Source organism: Pseudopodoces humilis, chromosome 3 (assembly GCF_049639895.1).
Source record: "Pseudopodoces humilis isolate 2021_Gansu_Grassland_sample_001 chromosome 3, ASM4963989v1, whole genome shotgun sequence".
In the NCBI taxonomy this organism is placed as follows: domain Eukaryota; kingdom Metazoa; phylum Chordata; class Aves; order Passeriformes; family Paridae; genus Pseudopodoces; species Pseudopodoces humilis.
Window position 1 is genome coordinate 53,522,262 of NC_142202.1, and position 25,809 is coordinate 53,548,070.

At 37.3% G+C, this 25,809-nt stretch overlaps 1 protein-coding gene across 3 annotated transcripts; it reads left to right on the top strand.

Moving 5' to 3' along the window:
- Positions 1 to 7: 7 nt before the first annotated feature.
- Positions 8 to 25,040, top strand: SERAC1 (serine active site containing 1). 3 transcript variants are annotated; one of them, XM_088052778.1, is made up of 17 exons: positions 8 to 52; positions 2,315 to 2,400; positions 3,758 to 3,794; positions 4,107 to 4,243; positions 4,565 to 4,654; positions 5,568 to 5,699; positions 7,203 to 7,324; positions 9,355 to 9,483; positions 10,829 to 10,942; positions 12,177 to 12,339; positions 14,561 to 14,711; positions 15,525 to 15,666; positions 16,462 to 16,562; positions 19,695 to 19,792; positions 20,334 to 20,516; positions 20,878 to 21,021; positions 22,889 to 25,040. In XM_088052778.1, the coding sequence occupies exons 2-17, from the start codon at positions 2,316 to 2,318 to the stop codon at positions 23,011 to 23,013; spliced, it is 1,953 nt and encodes a 650-aa protein (XP_087908904.1). In that variant the 5' UTR covers positions 8 to 52; position 2,315; the 3' UTR covers positions 23,014 to 25,040. The 3 variants fall into 3 exon arrangements, with proteins under 3 accessions (XP_087908904.1, XP_005518485.2, XP_014119169.2); XM_005518428.3 differs by having other exon boundaries at positions 22,883 to 25,038; XM_014263694.2 differs by lacking the exon at positions 8 to 52 and adding an exon at positions 330 to 349 and having other exon boundaries at positions 22,883 to 25,038.
- The last annotated feature ends 769 nt before the right edge of the window (positions 25,041 to 25,809 follow it).

The following is a 25,809-nucleotide window of genomic DNA, read 5'->3' on the forward strand; positions in this document are numbered from 1 at the left end:
GCGTCACGCGGTGCGCGAGGGCCGCCGCAGGGAGCGGCGGCGCAGGCGGAAGGTGGGAGCGGGGCCCCGGCGCGGGCCGGGGGGTGGCGGGCGGTACAGGACGGGTTATGGGGAGACACGGGGCTCAGGGTATTAACGGGTGCTTTGTTCCTCCCCGTTGGAAAGAGGCACAGAGCCGCCCCCACCTGGCTCCTTACCCGCTTACGTGTTGCATTGCTTGAAGTCGGGTGTGCGGTGGTGCTTTTGTTTTTTAATACGCCCCAGTTGCGCAATCGCGAGGCCGGTAGGTGGGGACCGCACCCCGGTAGGGGACGGGGCTCGGAGATGCCTGGACCAGCTGTGAAACAGGGTGCGAAATGGGTCCTTTTGCATTGTATTTGTATGTCCCTGAGCGTGAAAAGCTCAGCGTGAGCCGGCAGTGCGCGCTCGCAGCCCCGAGAGGAACCGGCTGAACCGGGCAGCGTGGCCAGCGGGTCCGGGGAGGCGGTTCTGCCCCCCTCCTCCGCCCTGGGGAGACCTCACCTGGAGTCCCCAACATCAGAAGGACACGGAGCTGCTAGAGCAAGTCTAGAGAAGGGCCACGAAGTTGATAAGAGGACTGGAGCACTTTCCCTATGAAAACAGACTGAGGAAGTTAGGGCAGTTCAGGTTAGAGAGGAGAAGGTTGTGTGGAGACCTTACGGCAACCTTCCAGGGCCTGAAGGGTCCTACAGGGAAGTCGGAGAGGGACATTTAATCAGGAACTGTAGTATAGGACTGGGAGTAATGGGTACGAAAAGGGGAAACATTTAGATTAGATACTTTGAAAGAAGTTCTTGACTGTGCAGGTGGTGAGACACTGGAACAGATTTCTCAGAAGGCTCTGGATGCTGCAAGCTTGGAAGTGTTCAAGGCCAGGCTGGATAAGGCTGTCAGCAACATAGTCTGGTGGGAGGTTCCCCTGCCCATGGCAGGAGTGTTGGGATTAGGTGATCTTTGAGGTCTATACCAGACCCTTAACATTTGATGATTTGATGCTTGCCCTTGGACCTGAAAAAAAGCTCCTGGCAGAGAAGCGGTGCTCACTTTGGCCTACTGTTTGCAGGTGCATGTTTTAAATTTTAGTAATTGTGGCACCTGCTGTCACTGAACCACATGTTTATTTCAGACTGTGGTTACAGAGGAGTAAATGTGATTGTGTGAATAAAGGTAGTAAAGAAACTGACATGAGACAGAGAGTTTGGAGGCAGGAGAGGTGTCTCTAGAGGACTGATTATCAAAGTCTTAAAGCTGTGTTTCACTGTGTGGTGTACGCTGTTGCAGTGAATGGATAAGCAATGTTGAAATGTCAGAAGTCAAAAAGTAGTCTGCAGTGATTGTGACAGTGCTGGGGTAATGCTGACATTTTTCAAAAATCTCCCAAGCGCTCGCAAGAGAGAAGGGAAAAATCAATTTGGGGAAACGAGAAAAGAGGGAAGACATGTTAAAGAAAGGACACAAAAGGAGTCCCCTTGTTTAGAGATGTTGGACACTGATGATAAAAGTGATATAAGCACTTTTCTTGGTCTGCAGAGATTACCTTACATTCCAGGAAAATATTAGGCTTCCATATTTCAACACCAGGTTTACACATGTGACATTTTATCATTTTGAGTTAATTGTAATTGTGGTAAGAGAGACCTAATTTGACAAGAATTTGATTAGTATGTGAGAGATACTGGTGTGGTTATTTTACATCCATATAAACACAAACTCAATATTTCATTTAGTATAATTGCATCAGTACAGACACTAAAATTTCACTTCGAAGGTACGAGTTTCATGTTACTTCTGCAGTGTATGCAAAAAGTGTTAGTTTATATGAAGTAGTTCTTTAAGCCTTGTTAGTCAAAATAAAAGACTTACTTGCCAACACAATAAATTGTGAACTTTTAAAGCCAGATGGTTACTGAGTTGTATTAAAGCCCATGTCATATTAAGTAATGTCTTGATGGAGCTAGAACTGGTATTTAGGGAAGAATGACTAAGTAGGAAATAAAACTTAGAAGCAGAGAAGTTAATTGGAGATACTTAGTCACTAAAATCAGCAGTAACATAAGTGATAAAAAAACTACTTTAAACTTTTCTTATAATTGAAATTCAGCCCATTAAATTGAGAATTTTATAGAGTTCTTTAATTGGAGTGCTTTATATGGAGCAAAATGACACAAACATGGTTTATTGTGACCTTTGCCATTATGACCTTTGCTGTAAAAAGAGATAAAAAATGCTACAGGATTTCTGCTGTAATTCTCAAATCAGTCATTACTTTTTTTTTCTTTCCCCCCTCATGCAGAATGTCAGTGGCTGCATACTGTGTATTTTGCTACAGAAAAATAGGAACCTCTGGCTCAGCCACAAAAAAACCGTGGAATGATATCAGTAAGTACAGTTCATTACATATTGATCTAAAGCGTTAATAAAAAGGTATGGCATGACACCATGCATTATTAAATGATACTTAAGTTTTAAGCCCTTGAACACTTAGTGATTAAAAGCTTCTTTTTGTCCCTGCTCTCTGTTTCTGACCTTGCTTTGCATAGCGATTTGTAATATGACACCAGCAGATTATCTAGGAACAGATACAAACACTTGATGAGGGCCTTTCCCTAACTAAATGTGATCTCCTTAAACTATCTTCAATTCCACTTGTATCTGATTTTTTTAGTAATCTCTAGAGCCATGAAATAGTTACTTTCATAAACAGTGAATAAAGCACTTTCCTATTTTTTTCTTTTTTCTTATTTACTTAGGCTCTGCTTAGTCTCTGTTTTCGTTGGTGCCTTTGGCATATAATGACAATTTTTACAATTCTGAAATTTCTTTCTGAGCATTAAAGATAGGATATTTCAATTTCTGCTCTATAGGAAGCATTGCATTGTTTTTCTTTTTCAAACTTCTCTGCCAGTTATTTCTTCAACATGTAGCTGCTGCCTCTTGTTTGCATGCAAAATTCTTATGGCCTCACAACGATGGAAGCTAGTAGCAGTGGTTGAGGGGCAGATCTCCCAATTCATTCTGATGAAAATAAATCATTTATGATAGGTTAGATGTGTTCCATTGGGTTTGCTGCTACTGGAAATGATAAAGAGTTTCTCTGTATGAAGATCCTTATATCCAGATAATCAGATCAACTTTGTAGATTAAAGTAGATTCCAAGTAGCTGGAATCTGGAATGAATCATTAGGTTTAAAAGGCAAATTGTTGCAAGTAGCATGTATTTATTATCTGTTTGTTTTATAAGTTAGATTCAATGCAATTATTTTTAAAAATGTATTTTCTTATGGAGACTGCAGCACTTGTCAAAGAACATACATAGTCCTGCATATAATAATATGCATTGAAGAAATAGCTGCAACATGTAAGAAAAACTTAACCCCTTAAAATTATTTGGAGTTCCAAACCACTGCGAGTTTTACAGGCAGGGAAAATTTATTGTTGATTCTGGTAGCTGAGCAATGAATGCAATTGAGAGGTAGCAATATTCAAAGTAAATAGCACTGGCAGGATACATGTTTTATCATCTTGCTTAGGAGAGCAAGAAATCAGACTCAAGTAATGTTTTCTACAGTTGTAAATTTTGGTTAATAATTTCTTGAAAGCTAGAGAGTGATAGAAATTTTTTTCAAAGCTTGTTCTTAATGGTTGATATTCTTACTGTCTGATAATCGAATGGTAGCTGTTTATATTGAGGTGATGCACACAACTTTGTTTGACACTTGGTTTTGATTTTTTCAAGGAAAAATTGCAAAGGTAACTGGATCACTTATACTAGGGTAAGTTGTAACTCATGAGCATATATGTAACTTTTGGATACAATTAAAATTTTAATACGTGTATCTATAAAAAAAATGTCATAATATTAGGGGACCTTAGACATGGTAGAATATAGTCTTGAAGCAGAATTTCTGATAGTTATAACTTATTTCAAGTATTTTATAACCTTTTCTCTACTTTGCTAATTCAAAATAATCTTCAGACTATTACATATTTTGTAAAATCTGGATGATTTATACACATATGATTGCTATTTTTTTTCATTATATTGTTTTAATTGATATTCATATGCAGTTTTCTTTTCTTTAAAGAGGCTTTGTGTTCATTACATATGAAGTCCTGTCCTTAAATAAGTTACTGAAAATCGATACTCAAGCTCTACATCAAGAAAAACTTAAATCCTATGTATACGTACGTACAGCTTCTCTAAGTCCAAGTGAATATCAAGGTAAGACGCATAATTCTTTGAGTTCTAAAACAGAATTCTAAGAGAATAGAATGTTTCTGGGAGTCACCCTTACATAACAAGTAAAGTTACATTTCCTGAAGTCTGTTGCCAAGAAATGTCACCAAATTTATTTTAAGCTGCTGACTTTTTTGATTTGCTTTTTTTTGAGATAGTTCTTTCTACACATAGTTCTCTGTATGAGAGATAATTATATAATATCTATATGTATATGTGTGTGTATCTCTTTTTCCATGCATTTATGAAAAGTGGTGTGAGGGAACTGTCTTTCAGACTTGCAGTAATATAAAAATACTCTTGTAGGGATTACGTACAAAGCCAGAAAAGAAATCCATAAAGCAGTGAGGAGAATTCTAGAAACAGAAGCTAAAATCTTCCGGAGACCTTTTAATGGTAGGTATTGAAAGCAGGACTTTATCTATGATTATTATTTTTTAGCAGTAAGAAGTAGGGCAATTAGGAAGTAAAACTTTTTCTAACAAAGTTAACATGTTCTTTTGTTCTTGAAACAGTGATAATATAGCTTATAATTTCCATATTTTTATGGATTATCAGTCAGTTGTCCATTTTCTGTATATAAAAACAATTTATTTTCTTCAAGTAAATGAAAGTGATGGTTAAAAGGAAATTTGAGGGCTGTTTTTTTTCCCATTTCCAGAAAAGATTTAACACACCAAATTAATATTTGATATAACTTTCTTGTAAAAAAGGTGTTTGTGGGATAAAATACTCTCAAAGTCTTACTTTAGAAAAATATGTATGCTTTCATCAAAATTGACAATATTAACTAAAAGCAGCACAGTTTTTTGGATTAGTGTTGCTGCTTTTTTAAGCAAATTGAAACAAGAATTTCCATTTGTATCAGAAATTGTGCTCCTGAGCCATACTGTGCATTCTCATTTAACTTTCTGTTAAATGATTACAGCAATGTGCATCTCCACTGTCTTCTTATGAAATTAATTCTTCAAGGTCAGGGCCTCAAGAACTGCTAATAATTTGCAGCTCCTGCTGGTTATTCTGGTTGGTAGGTGTCAGCCCGGAGTTGTGTGTGTCACATAAATACATGAAGTATCAACTTGGTGCCACTAAAATGAGTCAAACTCACCATTTTAGGATCAGCATTTTGCTGATGTCATTCTGTCATTGTTTATCATACTAATTAAAAATGTTACACTGTAAATTACTGTGAATGAGTAATATTCAAATATTTTAAAAACTATGTATTTCCTTATGTCACAAATAGAAACGTGTCTGGTTAAAATACTCATTAATAATAACTTGGATTTAATTTGTTTCCTGGTCAAAGAACAATTCGGTACCTTTGATGGAGAAGATCATGAGTGTGCCTTATGGCTTCTCTTAAAGAGAAGTCAGTCAGAAGACAAAGCAATCCGACTGCAGGCTGTACAAGATCTGGCAAGCAACAGTCACTGGCATGGTAATGTATGCTGATGCAGCCTAATTTGTCCCAGAAATTCCAGTCTCAGTTAGCTGTTCCAAGTCTGCTGACAACATGAAGAAAAGCTAGTAGCTGCAAGAAGCATAAATATGCTCTGAAACTTGGGGAAATTATTTACATTTCAAGTAGCTGTTCTTTCCTAATGCCATGACACAGTGTGAGTGTCTGCAGTGCAGGCCTCTCTCCGTTTCCTCACCAGAGGATTGTAACCATTGCTGTGGCGTGGGAGAGCAGCTCATGCTCTGTAGTTCCTTGGGTTTTCTGTTGGGTTTGCTAATGCAGTCACAAGTTTTGGCAGTGATTTTTTTGTAAGCCTCTGTAGGAGTGAATTTAAGGCCATGGTTAAGTTAATAAAAGTTGGTTAGGAGCTGATGGGTAGTAATGACAAACCAGAGGTAGAGGGCTTGTATGTGCAAGCATTATCTGTAAGCCATGTTTTGTCCTAGTTATTATTTAATAGTAACTCCCTCTTGCTCTAGCATCAAATATCCTTGAAAACACCAAGTAAAGGGATTTGTGTTTCCTCCTCTCCCCTCCATAACCAGGCTACATAAACTAGGTGACATTCTATTCTGGACTCTCATTTTGGTAATTTAGTCAGTTGTGGATCTTTCACTTTTCCAGTGCAATTTCACACCATGGGATTTTTCTTGTTTCAAAGTGCCTCTTTAAAATTCTAAATTTTCACAGGAAATTTACACCAGCAAACTGTATTTCAAAATGTTTGAATGCTAGGATGTACCAAAGCTGAGCTTTGTCCTTTGTAGACGAATACTGTTAGCAGGTGATTTCAGAGCACAAGATGTCCAGTATCAGGAATTTAGTTGCCTTCTGTTATCTCTCTTTCTCTCTAGAGAAACAAGAACATCTTATTGTAGTATTTGGATATTTCACAAACACTAATTATTCTTGCTAACTGCCTTATGGGGGAAACAGACTTTTTTTTTTTACCTGATACTTCCAAGTCAAAGAAAGTTTAGGAGTGAAAGTATGTGCTAATTTTCCACAACTAGGACAAATTGTTCATCTAGAACCAAAGTGTTCAGCTCCAGTGAGTTCAGGTTGCAGGTATAAATTATCTCCACCAAAGGAAAAGTGTTGCCAGTCTATGACTGTGAAAAGTATATTTTAAATGGCTTGTCAGTTTTGTTCTAGTGTTGTATAACAGTAACAGGAATAGAAGCAATTTTTTGTAGAAAAAAGTGTTGATCCATTTCAAGGTTATATTTTATTTCCCACTAGTTTGCCACTGAATTATCAAACTGGCCTATAATTAACAGTTAGTGCCCAGGTGTATTTCAGCTCAGTTTTTAACTTTTGGAATTTGTGGTTAGAAAAATCAAAGGGTTTTTTAAAGTAGGCTGCAGAGAGATGTTTCTTCTTTTCAAGTATATTTACCATGTGGATCACAAACTACATTTAAAACAATATTAATTACATAAGGTTACTTTCAACCCTAACATTGAAATTCTTGTACAACAGATTATCAGTATGGCACAGTTGCTCAAACCTGTGATCAAAGGACTGCTATAGGTTTGGCTCGATCCAAAGATGTCGACCTTCGCTTTTTCCTGCCTCCACCACCATTGCCAAAAATAAAGACTGTAAGTAAAGGAAGAGTAGGCGTTACATGATTCTTAGTTGCTTTTTTTTTACTGCTTTTGTTGTTAATGGTTGAAAGTGAAATTTTTCTGAAGTAACTGACTAGTAGTAAAATACCAAAATACAAAACACTGATATATGATATACTGCTGGGGTATATCTAAATTAGGGAGTGGCATGATGGAAAGAAATAAGGTTGGAAGCACTGATCAATTATTATTCTTGGACTATATGCCCACATGACATATTTACAAGCAGTGAAGTCTGAGCCAGTTACCAGTCTGACAGACACACTGCTTTTCTCTATCCAGTAGGCAATGTGAAGAAATCATCCTGGATTGCCTTGTTGGCACTGACAGAATCCTACACACAGAGTGTGCTCCTGGAGGCCTTTGCCTCCTCAGTGCTACTGTGGTGCTCTGCTGTAGGCCCACGTCTTCACTGCCAGCAGATCCTTACTGGATAAATTTGGCCTTGCTTTCTTTTTAAGTTAATTTTTAACTTAACACATTTTAAATGTGTGTAATTATATATGTGATGGTCTGAGGAGTCATGTCATCAGCTTCTTCAATAAACAGAACTAGCTAATTAAGTATAATGTACAAGGTGTATTTTTTGTAATGCTAATAGAATGAACAGGGGCAGAAGGCCCTGGCAGAAAATACCTGCGTATCTTAACCAGCAGCTCTGAATATCAGTTTAGATCAGGTGTAATATTCTTAGTTTTTGCTTTCTTGTCTTTGTAACATTATATGATAGTGGATCTGTGCCTGTCAGTCCTTAAATACTAGGTCACACTAGTATATGGTTGTGGATATGTTTTTGCAGCAGTATGATTGCTAGGTAATTGAAGCTAAGAGTTGCCAGTCTGCTGCTTAGGAAGTTGAAGCAAATCATTGTGGCAACTCTATGCAAATAAGTCTCCATCTCTGATTTAATCAAAGAATTAGAATAATGGCAAGTTCAATGAGTGTGGGCAAAGAATATTACTTTGTTGAATCTATGAATCAATATTGGATTGTTAAATGAATATTTACATTAATTTTTTACACAAAACCTTAAAAGAAATGTCTTTATTTTATACTGGTAATTTATACATTCATTTTGATGGATCAGCACCAAAAGCACAGCATCACAAGTTGGTGAATGAGGAAGGTGATTGTCCCACCCTGCTTTGCACTGGTGCAGCCTCGCCTTGAGCGCTGTGTGCGGTTTTGGGCACCACAGTATAAAAAAAGACATCAGACTATTAGAGAGTGTCCAAAAGAGGGCAACAAAGATAGTGGAGGGCCTTGTGGGGAAGCCATATGAGGAGTGGCTGAGATCACTTGGTCTGTTCAGCCTGGAGGAGACTGAGGGGATTCAATTGCAGTTAAAACTTCCTCTTGAGGGGAAGCTGAGAGGCAGACACTGATCTCTTCACTCTGGCAACCAGTAAAGACCTGAGGGAATGGCCTGAAGCTCTGTCAGGGGAAGTTTAGGTTGGGTATCAGGAAAAGTTTTTCACCCAGAGCGTGGATGAGCACTGGAACAGGCTCCCTAGGGAAGTGGTCATGGCCCCATGCCTAACAGAATTCAAGCAGCTTTTGGACAATGCCCTCAGGCACATGGTGTGATTCTTGGGGTGGCCTTGTGCAGGACCAGGAGCTGGACTTCTGTGATCATTGTGGGTCACTTGCAACTCCAAGTATTTTATGATTCTATGAAAATTTCTACGTCATTAAGAGTAAACTTTTAAGTTTCCTCTGCCAAGAGGAGCTGTTTTTTCTTCTCTTTTGAACCATTAGAGTAAGGTCAACGAAGTATGAAGTGTAAAGCTTGCTTTTGATCATTTATTTGGTGGTTTTGTAATTACAAGTCTTTACAGATAAAACTATTAAACTGAAGTTGCAGAGCACTTAAGTCCAGGGTTCGTATCTTATGGCCTCATTAGTATGGCTGATTCCATTATTTCAAGTATTTCTCTCTTCTGGATTTTGTTTCATGCTTTGAACAAAATAACTTCAAAGCTGTTTGTGCTTTCTTCTCACAGGATTATCCCATTGAAGATGAACTTCGCTTGTTGTTGGTATCTTTACCTCAGACTGGTCTTGATCCATGTGTCCAGTACTTCACATCACTTGCCTTACGTGAAAGTAGCCAGACTCTTGCTGCACAAAGGGTGAGTTTCCATCTGCAGAGCAGAGCTGTTTGGGTTCTTTGTTCCTGCAGAGCTCAAAGATACAAATCTTGTTCTGTATTTTTGATCATTGTAAGAGGAAGAGAAGTACAGATGCTTTGTGACTGTAGAACATGAGCAGAATCTCTTGCAAATACAGTCTGTCTGCTTGAGAGCTTGTTTATATTTCCCAGCTGTTCCAGTTGAAAGGTATAGTTAAAGATTATATCTTACAAGCCTTCCCATTAAGCAGACATTTCTAAACTCTGTCCAAAACATTCCTTCTCCATGTAGTACTCATAAAATGATTTTTCACATTTCATCTTACTGTTATTTGAATGTTCTTTTACTGATGAGATTATTAAACCTCTCTTATGTCTCTAGTAAAATAGAGAGGTAGTTAGCACACTTTAAATAGTAAACTCTGTTACATCGCATGGAAGTGCCTCCCTGAAACAGGTCCCTGTTACCAAACCAGAATTGGAGTAGTCTGTGGTCTGTTTGGACCTGGATCTAGGAATTCTTCAATTGTGTCTGTGCAGCACCTTCCTAAGTGGCTTTAGAAATGTAATTTAAAGTGTCATTATTGTTTAAAAATAATAATTTCATCCACTCTCTTTTGTGAATTTTTTTTGTTGTTTAAAAGTTCTGACTTCCTTAATCAGTGATTGTTATTTTTTAATAAGATGCAATAACAAAAATGAATGTCATTTTAATAACAATGCTTGTCAGTCTTCATTTAGAGTTTTCAGAGTGCAATAACTCTTTATTTTCTATGGCAGAGTTATGTGTGCTATTTTTACACTATCACTCCTTTACTGTTTTCACAGCCAGAGCTCGTGCTACAAAGGGAGCTTTGGTAAGACACCACACTTGGAAGTATTTTGATTTTTATTGAGGTTATGTTGGTCTTTCTGCTGCGTGATTAAGAGACTGGTCTTCTGAGGCTGTGCCACATACTGAAGACCTTTCTTCCTCCTCTTCTAAGTTTTGCAAGTCTAGAGTTACTCTGATTCTTGCTTTTTTATGCTTAAGCAAATGATCTTAAAAGATGACATTCATTAACAAAATGAGAATACTACATTTTCCCCCTTTATTGTATGTTTAGAAGTTAATAGACTAAGGAGACTACACATTGAAAATCTAATTAATATTTCCAGTTAAAAATAGTAACTACTTTTATGATGTACTGTTGTGTAATTTGTACATTTTGAAAAGTGCAAGCATGCTGTGCACTCTTTAAAGCAATTTCTATAGATCATTACACACTTAACATTCTTGATTAGAAACCTTTTTTTTTATGTAACCATTTGAAATATGTTACTATTCTTGCGGTTTTTAATTTCAGGGAGGCTTATGGTGTTTTGGAGGAAATGGACTTCCATATTGTGAGACATTGAGTAAAATCCCTTCAGAGACAGTGGAACTCTTCTGCTTGCAGGCTTTAGTACAGCATTCTAAGGTGATTTGTCTTTAAACTGTAGCTGAAAAGTTACATTTATAAGCATTCCTTTCTAATGCACTCTCATGTATTGAGGAGTTGCTATTTCCTTGTCTCTTACCCCTTTCTCCTCTGTAAGAATGTTTAAACAACTGAGACAGGTGTGAAATGAACACATTCCTGTAACAGTTTTTTTTTTTCATGGAGAAGTGTAAGTTTTGTTGTTGTTTCTAATTTGCCTTTACAAGTTCCCCTGTACTATACCTGTATGTATCTTTCAAGAAGTAAAAGGGCAGCTCTGAAGCTCTAATGCCAGGTTTTCACAAAGCAGCATCATGAATTCACTCTAATCAGAAACCAGAACAGAATGCAAACCTTACCCATACACTTTGGGCAGAATACTGCACAGCAAGCAGCTAATACAGTGGCCTTCTCAGGACCAGACTGTTTTTTGCAGACACAGATGAAGACTGTAACAGTGGTGCTTCTTATTTTCTATTGCTACATTCTTCTCTGTACACTTCATTATTCAGAAGCCTAGAACACTGAAAAACTGTGTTGCAAATGCCAGATGGTTACTGATAGTTGGGACGGGTAAAGTGCAGTTTCCTGGTATTCTTTTCATATGCCACATGCATAGAAATTCCGACTTTGTCCAGAATTTGTTACATTCTAGATTTTCAGTTTAAGCAAGCTGTGACTGTACTCATTCCAAGTGCCTGTTGAAAGCTACAGGCTTGAGGATATCAGCAGTTCCAAAGCTACCATGTGTATTCATCTCGACTAAATTGTTGCCCTTAGGACCAGTAATGATAGCAGTACTAATTGGAATGTAAAAAAGAAAAAAATTAATTTCAAAGAGAAAGAGTTATAATGATTGCATTTTGGATGATGGACAAATGTCTCTGGTTGAGATAGTGCTTTAGTAAATGCAGACAATTGACTTGTTCAGACTCTCGAGTTGAAATTTGATCATCTGAGTGGAGACCATTTAATCTCAGACATGAAGTAGAGGGGTGGTACCCAGATATTTTTCAAGTTGTCAGTTTATAGGAATTAAGCATTTTTCATATTAAAGTATCTATTTCCTCTTCAAATATGGCATAATAAATTCTAGATTAATAATAATTCTTGTGCAACAAGGGCTATGTTATACCTGCGTCTTAAAACTCCCTAATATATGAATTGACACCATCTAAAAAAAGCTTTTGCAGAACATCTACTTATTGTTACTGTATTTACTGTGTAATGCCAGATTTCTTCTCACTGTGATAAAATTGAAGCTAAAGGAGGCCTCCAGCTACTGCAGAGGATATACCAGCTACGTAAAGATTCAGCAAAGATACAGAGGAACATAATCCGCATTATTGGGAATATGGCTTTGGATGAACGTCTTCACTCATCCATAGTACGTGCAGGTAAAAGGAAAGCTGTCTCAGTGGAAGATTTCTACTCCAAAAGTTTCAGATAAATAAATAAAATAAATAAATAGAAAATATTAATATGCAGGTCTATAAATCCAAGCTGTTTTTTGCCTGTTAAATAGAGTTCACATTTTTACACAAAGGAAAAGTAGTAAAGGCACAGGAAAAGATGGTGAGGGTGATTAAGAATTTGGAATTGCTGTGATATGAAGAACAAATAGCTAGACTAAGACACTTAGCATGGAAAAAGCAGCTGAAAGAGAATATGACAGAGATTTATGAAATTCTCTTCACTGGCATAGAGAAGGCAAAGAGGGAATGGTCATCTGCTGTTCATTGTAATGCAAGACCAAGGGTTCTTGTACTTTAAATTATAAAGAGACAGAACAAATAAATAGTATTTTCCATGTGCTGCATGACCAAAATAAAACTTGCCACAAAACATTATGGTAGTTGAAGACTCACAAAGCTTCAAAGAATAATGAGACAAATTCATGAAAAGAAAAATCCATAAAGTTCGTAAAGACACATGGAGACAAAGTTGACTACAGAAAATCTGAGGTTGTAGACTAGAATCAGAGTAGTATAATTGTCCTTTTATTGCTCTATTCTTATATTGTTCTGCAGCTTCCATACTGTTCCCTTCTGAAGAAAGGCAGCTGGACTGTAAAGGCCTTTGTCCTGAGCTCTGGCACCAGTCTGAAATTCTAATGCTTGTCAAAACTGTATATGGAGAAGAGATTGAAACAGGAGAGTCAGAAGTTCCCTGGGACAGAGTTTTCAGTACAAAAGGAATTTTAGATAGTGAATCAAACTCCAGAGATGAGAAGTCAAATAGTGCTAGTCCAAAGTTGATAAAGCTGCTCTTTTATTGCTGGATGATGCATAAGAAGAAAGAACCTCTAAGGCACTTTTTCTTGCAAAAACTGCTGGCACAGGAAGAAGAAAAAGGAAAACAGTTATTCACTGTGTAGTAGCTGTGATGGGGTATCTGGAGGCAGAACACTTATTTTTGAATCTAAACAGTTATTTTTGACTCTTCATCTTGGCTTATTTAAGAGAAATGCGAAACCAGAGACCAAGCTAGTTTTAGTCAGACTACTTGGCAGTCTTCCATTGTGTTTGGAGAACTGAAAGTAGAGTTTAGATAGTATTCTTAAGTACAGCTTTCACATTGGTCAGCATATATTCTGCTTAGAAACATAATTTAAATACATAATTCTTAAAAAAAATTACATCCTCAAAGGTCCTAGAAGTTTTGTTTGTTTAAGGCAAAACTCAAATGTCAATTTGTTCTTCTCCTTGGTGGACAGTAAACAATCTTGAATTAGCAGCTTACTGACTATACTAGTAGCAACATAATGTACATAGTTTTGAAACAACGCTCATGAAGTAAATCCCCAGGTTTTATTTATGAATTTGACTGTAATGTAACTGTGATTTATAGGCTGCTTTTGCTAGCAACAATAAGATTTATTAGGATTTCATGGAACCACGTGCATATGCATGTAAGAGATATTCCTTTACATTTCTCAATAGTCTGTAACAATTCCCATCCATGTTTAAGAAAATTTTACACCTTAAGTGGAGTATCATAAAGAGTTTGTAAGTCAGAGTATCTTTGACTTAAAATTTTATTGAGGATTGTATCCAATTTAATTGTCTTATGTTTCTAACATATAAATAGTATACAAATTTTAGAATGGCAAAGATATTTTAAATCACATAAAGAGTTTTTCTTATGCTGGATTTTACAATTAGAAATTATTGTACTTTCACAGCAAGCATCAATTTTTTACCTGCCATACCTACCAACCAACCTGTAGGTTGTTTTCTATGCCTTTCTTATCTTTAAGCTTCATTGTCTCCATCTTCCTAGCATTTTACCTGCAAGAAGAGATGTGAGATCTGTTCTTGTTACAGCTGTACTGACCTTCTGATATGCTTCCTTTTTCTTCTGAGAAGGGGTTCTCTTTCAGATCATAAGCTGAACAGTAGTAAAATACATCTGAATTTTTGAATTTAGGAGATTCCACTTACCTAGCCTTGACTTTCCTGAGGTAAAGGGTAGATTGAAATAATTTATTTTGACGTTGCCATTCTTTAGTTTTAACATCTGTTTTCAGATGCACAGTTTGATGGTTGATGTTTCTGAATTCTGTTGTTCAGATAATGTTTCTGTTAGTTAACCTGCCACTTCATTTTCTCAATGTAGGTTGGGTTTCTGTACTTGCTGAAGTAATGAAATCCCCACACGTCATTCAGTCTTCTCATGCATCCAGAGCTTTGGCTAATCTAGACAGGGACACGGTGAAAGAAAAATATCCAGATGGTGTTTATGTCTTACATCCGCAATATCGTAGCAGGTAAAGTAGAAGGAGTCATTGTACGTGCTGTACTTGGAGTTACTTGTTCTACTGTTCTGTTACAAAACTTTGGAAGAATTGACATCAGAGTGCTGCTGTACTGATGTTACCTTTCCCTTTCTGTTCTTTGGTGGGTTGAAAAGATTGAATTTAGATTCTCAAGTAGATCAGTAGAAGTGGTTGGAGGAATCTATAGGTGTGGACAGAGTATTACTGTAATGCAGGGAAAATCTGAAAACAAAACATGAAATTAGTTACTGCTTTGAGTGGGTTGCAACTGTTTAACCTTTGCACTTTGTCTTGGGATACTGTGCCTTGTAATTATTCTACTGGCAATAGCATATGTTGGCCTAAGATACAGTGAATTTTCATCCTTAGTAATAGTGATTGGGACTTAGTAATAGTAGTAATCCTTAGTAATAGTACCTGGGACTAAAGCAGTCTCCAGCTTGGGTGACAGTAGCAACCATTCCCTGGGTCATTGGTATTACTTCAGTTACAGTGAAAATCTAATGTGATGATGAGGCTGGAGCTACCAAGCCACATAAACAGTAGCTGGTTTCATTATAGAAAATAATGATTTGTGAGGTGGGCATTTTCCATACCTCATTTTATATCTTTCTTCTGTGTGGTTCCCTAGTTTATGTTTTGATCTGAGTATGCTCTTTGAAATATAGTGAAATGTTGCCCATAAGATAAGAAATCACATGTAGTGTTAAAAAAAAGAATTTTGGCATCCTTTAGGTTAAAAGTTCCAATTTGTTAAAAGAACATGTGCCACGTATCTCTTAAAATTTCCTTTTGGTTGATCAGCCAGCCTATCAGAGCAGACATCCTTTTCATTCATGGTCTTTTGGGAGCAGCATTTAAAACCTGGCGACAGCAGGACATTGACCGGCATTCGGATAAAAAGGCTTCAGAAGGGGAAGAGGACTATAGTCAGTGCTGGCCAAAGGTAAAAAGGCAGTAATGTTTTCACATGTGGCTGCTGTTCTGTCATTCATGAGAGCTGTCCAGAGCATCTAGAAGGACACTGTCTGGCAAATGTCTTTTTTGAATTCAATTACATGTAATTGAAGTGGCAGTATTCAAGTTCCTGATGGTAAATTTTTGTTGATGAGTTGCTTGTTGTTCTTGCAAGGAGAAATCCCTGCTAAGTTTTTTGTTCTCAGCATCATTCACGTGGTAGAGAAAGAGGAGGCAATGGCTGCTTTATTTATGCTCTCTTGTTTTTTTGGGTTTTTTTTTTTGCTTTTTTTATAAAAAAAACTATTGCTGAGGAAAAGATTTCTAGAATATAACATTTTAAATTAAGTTCCCTTTCTTACCTAGGTGTCTGGGTACCTTACTTTGTGCAGATTGCTATTTAAGTATTGTTGGTTAATAAGTAATTACTGCTCCAAGCAAACTCACACTGGTATAGCCACTAAAGTACCTCTGTGAAACTTGAGCTGATCAGTCCTGTTGGTAATCTTAGTAAGTCTTGTTTCACCCAGGAGAGGGAGCCAGAAACGCACGAGTTAGAGATGAATCTTCATTCTTTGCCTGCTTTGTGGCTCAGGAACAATCCAGAGTTCACCAGCATGTAATAAAAGGATGATAATGCAAGTGTAAAGTGTATTTGGGGATTAACTAAAGAGCAAAGGTCTTGCTTGATATTGTCCCCGCAGTAACATCTTTTCTACATTGCTTTGAAGAGTTTAAGTACCTCAATTATATGCTCCTTTGGTTTTGCTTTGCTTTAATTTAGACATGGCTTGCTTCAGACTGCCCTTCCCTTAGAATCATATCTGTGGAGTATGACACCCATTTGAGTGACTGGAAAGCAAAATGTCCTGTTGAGGCTCACAGGTAATAAATGCAGCATCTTCAGTTTGGAGTGGGGGGCAGGACACAGACCTGTAAAGCTGATCCTTGAGATCACCTAGTGTGAAAGAGTCAATTTAACTTTTCGTGTAACTTTGAAAAATCAAATTAGGAAAAATATTAAGTATAGTCATGATATGCTTAACTTTTTAGCCTCATGGGTAGCTACATGTGTCAATTTCATAAATTCTTACAGTCTGTTCTGCTTCACGCTAAGGGAGACACTAAATTATGCTATTAGTTAATGAAAATACAACACCAACTTATATCTTAAAGTATTTTTTAAATTCACACAATAATGCTTCATAAGCACAGCAAAAAAAAATCACTGCACTGTGGCTTTATACTCCTGATAAAATGAAGCATATATTTTCATAGAATCATTTAGGTTGGAAAAGACCCTTCAGATTATCAAGTACAGCCATTAATGCAGCACTGGCAAGGCCACTACAAAACAAGTCCTAAGTCCCACATCCACATGCCTTTTAAAAGCTTCAAGGAATGGGGACTCAACCACTTCTGGGAAGCCTGTTCTAGAGCTTCACAACCCCTTTGATGAAGAAATTTTTCCTAATTTCTGACCTAAACCTTCCCTGGCACAACGTAAGACTGTTATCTGTCATCATGCCACTGGTTCCCTGGGAGAACAGGCCAACCCCCACCCAGCTACGCCCTCCTTTCAGGTGGTTGTAGACAGTGGTAAGGTCTTCCCTGGGCCTCCTCTTCTCCAGGGTAATCACTCCCATTTCCTTCTGCCTATCCTCATAGGACTTGCCCTCCAGACCCTTCACTGGCTCCTTTGTGCTTCTCTGGACTGGTTGTAGAGCCTCAATGTCTTTGTGGTAGTGAGGGGCCCAAAACTGAACACAGGACTCAGGGTGCTGCCTCACCAATTACTTTCCTAGTCCTGCTGGCCACACTGTTTCTGATACAAACCTACTTTTATTCAAAAAATATTACTCTGATGATGAAATACAATTACTGTATCTGATTCAATCAGAGTCTAATTGCCCTTGCCAGAGGAATGGTGTTTTTACTGACCTTAAACAGTGTAGGTCAGAGGAAGATGCTACCACCAAACATGTTGAAAACGAAAAACACTTTGAGCCTGTAAAGGTTTTATTCTTGAATAGAATTTGGTAATTAAGTTCAGTGATCTTTAAATCAGAATCCTTCAAACATTCATTCAGATATTTAAGCGTGTAACCAGTACTATAAATTCAACTTGTGTACTGCAGCAGAGGCGTGAGCATGGCTGCATACAGATTAAGAATCTGAAAATTAATATTATTTTTTGTGCAGGGAAGAAAAAAATTCAACATGTGTATAATAGACCAGGAACTTGGTACTTGTTCATTCCCTCCTCTCTCTGGCTACACGAAAGATCGATGCAATTATTGCATTAAAGGAAACATGTAAGCTGGGAGAAGAGGAGGAACACGTGACTGTTAATGTACGTAATTGAAATCAGGCAGAAAAATGGCAGTAAGAAGCATGTAGGTGGTTACCTGTGCAGGTCCCAAGAAGACTGAAAGTGGCTTTAAGTTGCCTGGGGAGGTTTAAATAGGAAAAAATTCTTCACTAAAAGCATTGTCAAACCCTGGAAGAAGTTGCCCAGGGAAGTGGTTGAGTCCCAATCCCTGGAGATAATATAAAGACAGGCAGATAAAGCTCTTGGGGATGTGGGTTTATGGGGGACTTGGCTGTCCTTGGGCTAACAGTTGGACTCAATGATCTTATAGATCTTTTTAACATAAATGATTCTATGATTGTAAGAAAACTTTCCTTGTGTCTGTCTGGAGTAAGTATGTTAAACATATATTTACTTTTTTTTTTCCTAAGTTAATGTCCTTTTCATTACAAAATGGAAAATTTCATTACCTGCTATTTATGGTCACCCAACCATAATATTTGATAATTTTGTAATTTTATATGGTTAATAATAAATGAAAGATATTGAAGATATGTTTAACTAGCAGGGGCAATGAGGTAGCAATAGAAAAGCAACCTGAGGTTTGCTTTTAAATGTACGGTCTCATTCGCTATTTCAAAAGTGAATTTTTGTCTCTCTGCTAGCCTAGAGCGTACTGTTCAACTGAGAAGACACATTTGATTATTCTTTTCATATGTGTCATAAAGCAATTTCTAGTGAGAATGCTGAGACCAACAGAGATGAAGTGAATTATTTTGCACAGTGGTTGCCCCCATATCCTGATGTTTTCATTACCCAAGGGCCTTCTTGATTCTTGTTACACTGCAAGGAGTAATGTAAAGTGCAAATGTTGCACTTTCAAGCTTGGTTTGGACATTGACATTGTTTTGGTTCTACCACAGACTCATTTTCAAACTTTAATGTGTAGTTTATCCTTTCCAGAGTTCAGTGTCTTCATTTATATTATATATAAATGATATATATAATTTTATATATATATATAATAATTATATATATTATAATTATATATATTATATATATTATGTATATTATATATATAATATATATAATATATATAATATATATAATATATTATAATTATATATATAATTTATATTATATATATTAGTGCTTTCATACTATTCCAGTATGAAGCATTTGGAGATTGTCTGGCAAGTGTAACTGACATTAGTTGTGATTTTTTTTAATGTATTTGTTGATGATTAACTTAGTTTTTAAATTTGTGTACCCTGCTTCACATTTTGAGTGTTGTTTAGCAAAGTATATGAGGCTTCATATACGTTCGTGTTGCAGGGTATAAAGTTCATTATGTGTTGATGTTGCTTTCATAGAATAAAAACTGTTTTGCTACAATGCGTAAATGAAACTATATAAAACTCCATAAAACAACTTGTTACGAAAACAGAAATGTTTGCTGAGCAAAATTAAAATAAAACTTTCTAGCAAGAGTGAGAAACTGAATTTAGCTCAATTCCCATTGTCCTTGTGAAGCCATCCTTAGAAAAGTTCTTGGCCTTTTTCAATGCAGAAACAATAATTTAATAAATAATATTTGTTTACCTAATTCACTTTCATAAATGTGCAGCTCTAAAATTCATTGTGTTTTAACATTGCCTTTTAACCTGTCATGCTCCATTATGCCTGCATTTGTTTTTTCTTTGCAGGAAGTCTATTGCTTTCAGGAGCGGTGAGCTGCTTGACAAGCTCAAAGCTGCTGGGATTGGAGACAGACCGCTGGTGTGGGTATCCCATAGCATGGGTGGTAAGCATGTTGCCTGTTTGATAAAAAGCATTTATTTGCATTAAAGATTTCAGAATAAGCCATTAACCAAGTTCAGGTAGAAATGCAGTTATTGAGAATAGTTTATTTTAAAAATTGGCAAAGACTTAAAAATGAAAAACAGATTTCTTTTCTCTTAATGCATTATATTTAATAGCATATACATACTGAAAGAATCTTTATTGCTGTTTGTTCTTACTGTGTTGATTTAAAAACTCAATGAATTGAAATTCATGTAAATGGAAATCCAGAGGCAAAATTTTCTCCATGATCAGGCATATAGTAAATGTCATTAGCAACACATAAAGCAACTCAAAATTGTATTTGCATCATTCATTGACATTTTATATTGATGCCTCCTCAGGCGTGGTTTGGGTTTTTTTCAAGTTAATCTTACATATTTGACAATCTAAGGACTAACCAAGCAAGGCAAGAATATGGTTAATTGTTTCACGGTTAATATAGCATGAACATTATTTCCCAGTAATTTAAATCCCTACATTAAGTCAGCTTCTGTTGCCAGGTCTTCTAGTCAAAAAGATGCTGGTGGATGCTTCCAAGAATCCAGAAATGGATAAAATTGTAAACAACACCAGAGGAATCGTATTTTATAGTGTACCTCACCATGGTTCCCAGCTGGCTGAATATTCTATAAATGCCAGATATCTTCTCTTCCCGTCTGTGGAGGTTAAAGAGCTCAGCAAGGGTATGTTCACTTTGCTACCATCTAGCAACAGGAACTCTGCTAATCTGTTCTTGGTGCTTTGGATTTTTTCATTGTGCTGTCAGAAAAAGCTGGGTAAAAATAACAAACCTCCTTTTTACATTTTGGGTTGTGTATTAAATTATTGCAAGTAATTCTGAGTAGCTGTTCCATTTGATTGCAGAGGTGAGGGGAAAAGGGGGAGTCAGAACAAATTGTTGCATATGCTAGTTGGAAAAAGGGAATACAAACAAAATACTATTCCTTTTACTCATCAGAGTAATAAAAACATCTCTAGAAACATAGTCTTGCCAGAAAAATGCTGTTCTTATAACACTGCAAAATCTATGTTCCTCTTTCTCAGATTCTCCTGCCCTTAAAGAGCTGAATGATGACTTCTTGTCTTTTGCCAAAGACAAGAAATTTTCAGTGCTGAGTTTTGCAGAGACCCTACCAACACACATAGGCAGCATGATAAAACTGCATGTTGTACCTGTGGAGTCAGCAGGTGAGAAATAGCCATTTATTTTATTTACTTTGGTATATATATTGATGTAAACATCAATAATGAGAAAGGGTTATAAATATTATGGTAAAAAAACTAATAGAAACCATAGAAAAATAAGTCTGTTACTGTGGGGGGGAGGTTTGTTTAAACTCTTGACTGAGCCTCTCTGCTGAGATCAGAAGCAGCTACATTTAGATGTTAGAATAGGAGTTGTTTGTTTTGATTTTTCTAAATAAGAGTAATGTTTGTTAAAAAAACAGGGTAGACACTGGTCTAATGTTGGAGTCCTTTCCTTTGGAATTATGACTAGTTGTGGTTTATCTTTGTATAGGTGGGCTGCATAGTGTTTCAGATGCTTCTGCAAATTCCAGCCATTTTCTTCTTTAAAAAACTAAGAAAGTTTGTAAACTGCAAATGGAAGGAAAATGTCACAAAACTGGTTTTCAGTGTTAAGAATCCTTTACCTTTCACATCTCATGAACTCCAGCAATAGAGTTTGCCTCCTGAAGAGTTCCCTCCATCTTTTTTGCCTTTTGTAGGAGAAGGGGAAAACAGACATTTTTTTTCCCTTGTTTTTTTTAATATGTGTTCAACTTATAAAACTGTTTTAATTCTTATCTTTTCAGTCTTTCTTTTGTACTGCCTAAGGTATCTGTAAAGCCAGAAACCATTGCTTTGTTAGGCTTTAGACCAAGCTTTCCACCAGCTAAATCCACTAGCTTGAGTGTAAGGTCAGGTGCTCTGAAAAATGTGGACTACACATCCCTGTTTTTCTGAGTCACTATTTAGCAGTATTTTTACAATATGTCCTCTTGAGCCAGCAGTGTTTTGTAAAAATGTTGCTGATGAAATTTTCTTGGCAAGGACTGAAAATCTGGACTTTTTTTGTTATTATGTAGCAAAATAAGATCAAAAAGGGCTGCATAACAGAGCCCAAATGAGCTCGTGATTTTGTAGCATGTCTCTCCTCTTCTAGGGATGACACCCAGTGCAGCACATGAGTGCTCTTGAAAACCTTTAGAGGGCATGTGTCAGTTCAGTAGGAGGCCACTCACCCTGTTGAAAACACAGGCTGAAGAGCAGGAAGCTCCCTGTTTCTTGCATGTTTGCTTGGGCATATGAAAGCAGAGCTTCATCCTGCTCTGGTGTAATTTTACATGGTTAAAGATACAGAAGTCAAAGCAAAATAGAGGATTTCTCTAGATACTGAGTGAATAGACAATAATGTAGTAGTCACAGCATCCTAACTGGAAAGTTAGTAGTGATGGCTGTCAAGAAAAGAATAAATGCTGTAGTGTGCCCAAAATCAGTACCTGAAAATGGAATATTTGTATTCTACAATTAAGCAATGTAAATATTTCATTTACCTGGAAATGTGTGTGGTGATTTGCAGCATATTTCAGGTTCATTCTAGTCCAGATTTTAATGTCCATGCTGCAAAGTAAGGAATATGGGCAATTAGTGGTGATCAGATTCAAGATACCACACATTAAATTACGTCCCTGCTTATATCAGCACTTAAACCTCAGTCAGGACTGCGCTATTGAAAGTTCTGTTTCAGCAAAGTTATCTGTATGGAGAAATGTACATTTGTGTATTTCAAACAACAGTAGAGCTCTGCCCTAATGGTGTAGTGTGCCAGTGTGGGTTTTGTGGCAGCACAGAGCTCTATCAGGCCGTAACTGTGTGTACCGATGCTTTTAGCACATGAAAAAATAATGACAAACAAAGAGTTTTACTGAAGATAGGAGAGGTTGCTTTTGAGAGAGAAATTGCTAATGCAAGATGTTCTTTTCAGTCTAGGTCATCTTATGAACTCTGATAGTTTTCTTCTTTTTTTTTTTTTTTTTCCCTTTCCCAGATATAGGAATTGGAGACCTTATTTCAGTGGATGTTAATCATCTAAATATTTGCAAGCCAAAGAAGAAGGATGCTTTCCTGTATCAGCGTACACTGAAGTTCATTCAGGATGTTTTAGCCCAAGAACTGTGAGACTGAGGTTTTGCCATCCTTTCCTGCTTGTGTCCTGTGTTTGGTGTAACACAGAAACTTCTCCTAACATTTGTTACGGGATCTGCAGAATTACAAGGGTGCTGTGTCAATAGTATCTGCTGCTGAATAGTTTCCTGTACATCTTGAGCTTTAGACACCTGTCCAATTTCTCAAAATACATTCAAAACAAATACAAACTTGGCAAAAAGTGCGTGCCCAGGATATCTTCTTTTAACAAAAAAAACCCCAAGCTTGCTTTGAAAGCAGATAAATATACACCTGGGATAAGGTCTTACAGAGAGGTTTAGGAACAATTAAATGAGGTGGTTTCTATTGTGTCAAAGGGGAAAAGCAGCATGTGATTACTGCAAAGTTTTGGTTTACTGTCTACATTAGGGTAGCCTGACTGGAGCCTGAAAAAATAGTATTCAAGTGAAAGAATTTGGCATTTTAGTCTAGTGGCACAATTTTGTCATTTGCCTTTTCATTTAATAGATCACCCAGATTGGTCAGCAGACGCAGCATCTGTTTTTCTGCATGAAAAGAGACAGGTTGGTAGCTTGCCTTTGTTAGAAAATTGTTGTTGTTTTAGTCTCTTTGTATTAATGAAAACAAAAGAAATATTCATCTTCTTGTATGTTTCCCTCCTAATCTTAGCAACTTGTGAGATTGCTTCCCTTGGGACAGTGTGTATCTGGTCAGACAGTGCAGTTCTGTGCTTGCTCACACTGAAGATGTGTTTGATGGGTTTAGCTCTTCTGCTTTGCTCTTGGGACACACCAAGAAATTGGTACATTCAAATCCCTGGCTTGTGTAACTCATATAGAAACCTTTCTGTAGCTAATTTTAAGAAGAGCACTGAAAATGCTCAGTTGGAGCACAACAAATGTAGGCCCTGACAAGAAAGCAAATGCTTAGGGTTTGGAGCTGAGGTAGAAAAAAGTAAAGCAGGAAAAAAAAAAATCAGGTGATTGTAAGGCCTCACTGGAAAATACCGCAAATATTTTGGTTTCTTGGGGCCCAAATATATCTGTTGGTGTAGATATAGAGAAAAACAGCAGTGTCTTATTTGAGTTTATGTTTAGGATACCCTAACAGTACTGATGAGAAATCAGTATTTTTAGACAGATAAAAAAAATGGCAGTGCACAGTCACTTTTTTGAAGTCTTAGATAGTTTGCACTGTGGTTAAAAGCAGCCTCATGTTATTGCAGTCTCTTTACTTCCTTTCTTTGCACTTGTATCCCTCTGAAAACAAACATGGGCTGTGTAAGGCTGTACTGCTTTTGTTGACCATTTGTTAGATAAGGTCTGTGTCAATCAGGCTTGAGGTGTCTCCTCACATCACTCCTGTGAGATGGATCCAATACTACTGCCCTTCAAATGATGGCTCTGAAAACTGCCAGGGAGGTGGGATGCACCTTGCAGCTCTGCATGGGCTTGCTGCTGTGGGCACTGCAGTCCTGGCAGGTCTTGAGAGCAGCCCAGGAGGACACTGCAGCTCAAAATGCACAAGAGCATTTCCCCCACTAACAGAGATGTAGTTAAGAACACTGCATGGCAGTATTTTGTATAGAAAATGTAACAGAAATGTCCTAATTTCTAAAGAGCGTTATATTTTTTACACTGTGGTTTAGACTTCGGAGTGTAAATATACTAGTACACTTTGTATTCACAAAGTAGAGTATGTGGAATTCATGGTGAATAGACAAGGCATCTAATAACTGAATGCTTGTTTCATGTGACAAATCTCTTGGTTTTAATAGATTCCTTTGGCTTACACAGATTCAGATCAGTGACATTAAACATTAAGTTTAGTAAATGTACCTGTGTTTTGTAACTGGAATTCTTAAGGCAATGTTCTCCTTTTTGTAACTTTATTTATATATGTGTAACTTCTAAAACTAATATTTGGTGGGGGAGTTGTTGGGTTTGGGGATTTGGGTTTTGGTTTTTTTTTTTTAAATATAGTAATAAAATGTGATTTAAAAAAATGTCTTGGCTATGTCACAAAGTATATTAAAGGTTGATGATCTGCCAGCTGAATACTCTGGACCATGCTCATTTTTGTTAAAAATCTGCATTATTTTTTAGTGATTGTCTTGTGCTGGGAGAATGTAACGTTACCTTTTACTTGGGGAAGAGGCACAGTGCTGGGGGTGGCTGGTCAGGCATGTTTTGCCAAACTGAGCAGTTTGTCAGTTGTGCTTTTGGATTTTGCAGCAGTGTCTTCTAAAGTGTGTACAGACATAGCCAGCAGGTCTGTGGCGCTTCTCATCAGGAATTGGATGCTTTTATGCTTCCTGGTGTCACAGTAGTTGAGAGTATGTCTTTCTGTAAATTCTCAGGTCTCAAACTGCAGGTGTGGCAGGCAGGGTTGGGTGTGAGCTGTCTGAGATGATGTTTCATCTGCATTGTGGCATCCAAGAGTAAAATAGATGGGAAGGGAAGGCTAAAAGGGGTTGGTCAGTCTTCTTGCCTTTGTTGTCCAGCAGTCTGGACAACATCTGTAATTATACTGGTGTTTCTAGCAACAACAGTCACCAAGAGTCAGAGTGAAAATTCTAACCATTCTAACTTGGGTGTCTTTATTTTTGTTTGTTTCAGTGGTAACCCCCCCTGAAAAAGCTAAATCAGACAGTTGCTTTACCAAGGAGAACCACTTACCCACCCCAAGCACAAATGCAGCAGAGCAACCAGGGTGCCCACTGCAACTTGAAGCTGCAATACTGCAGGCCCTGGGAGAGGTCACATGGTGTCTTGCCAAAGCCTCTCACATTAAAGAAGCAGACACTTG

Coding starts and splice junctions, on each gene's coding strand:
- SERAC1 (XM_005518428.3), top strand. CDS start 2,316: ATGTCAGTGGCTGCATACTGTGTATTTTGCTACAGAAAAATAGGAACC. Junction 2,401..3,757: donor AAAACCGTGGAATGATATCA/GTAAGTACAGTT, acceptor GATTTTTTCAAG/GAAAAATTGCAAAGGTAACT. Junction 7,325..9,354: donor CATTGCCAAAAATAAAGACT/GTAAGTAAAGGA, acceptor TTCTTCTCACAG/GATTATCCCATTGAAGATGA.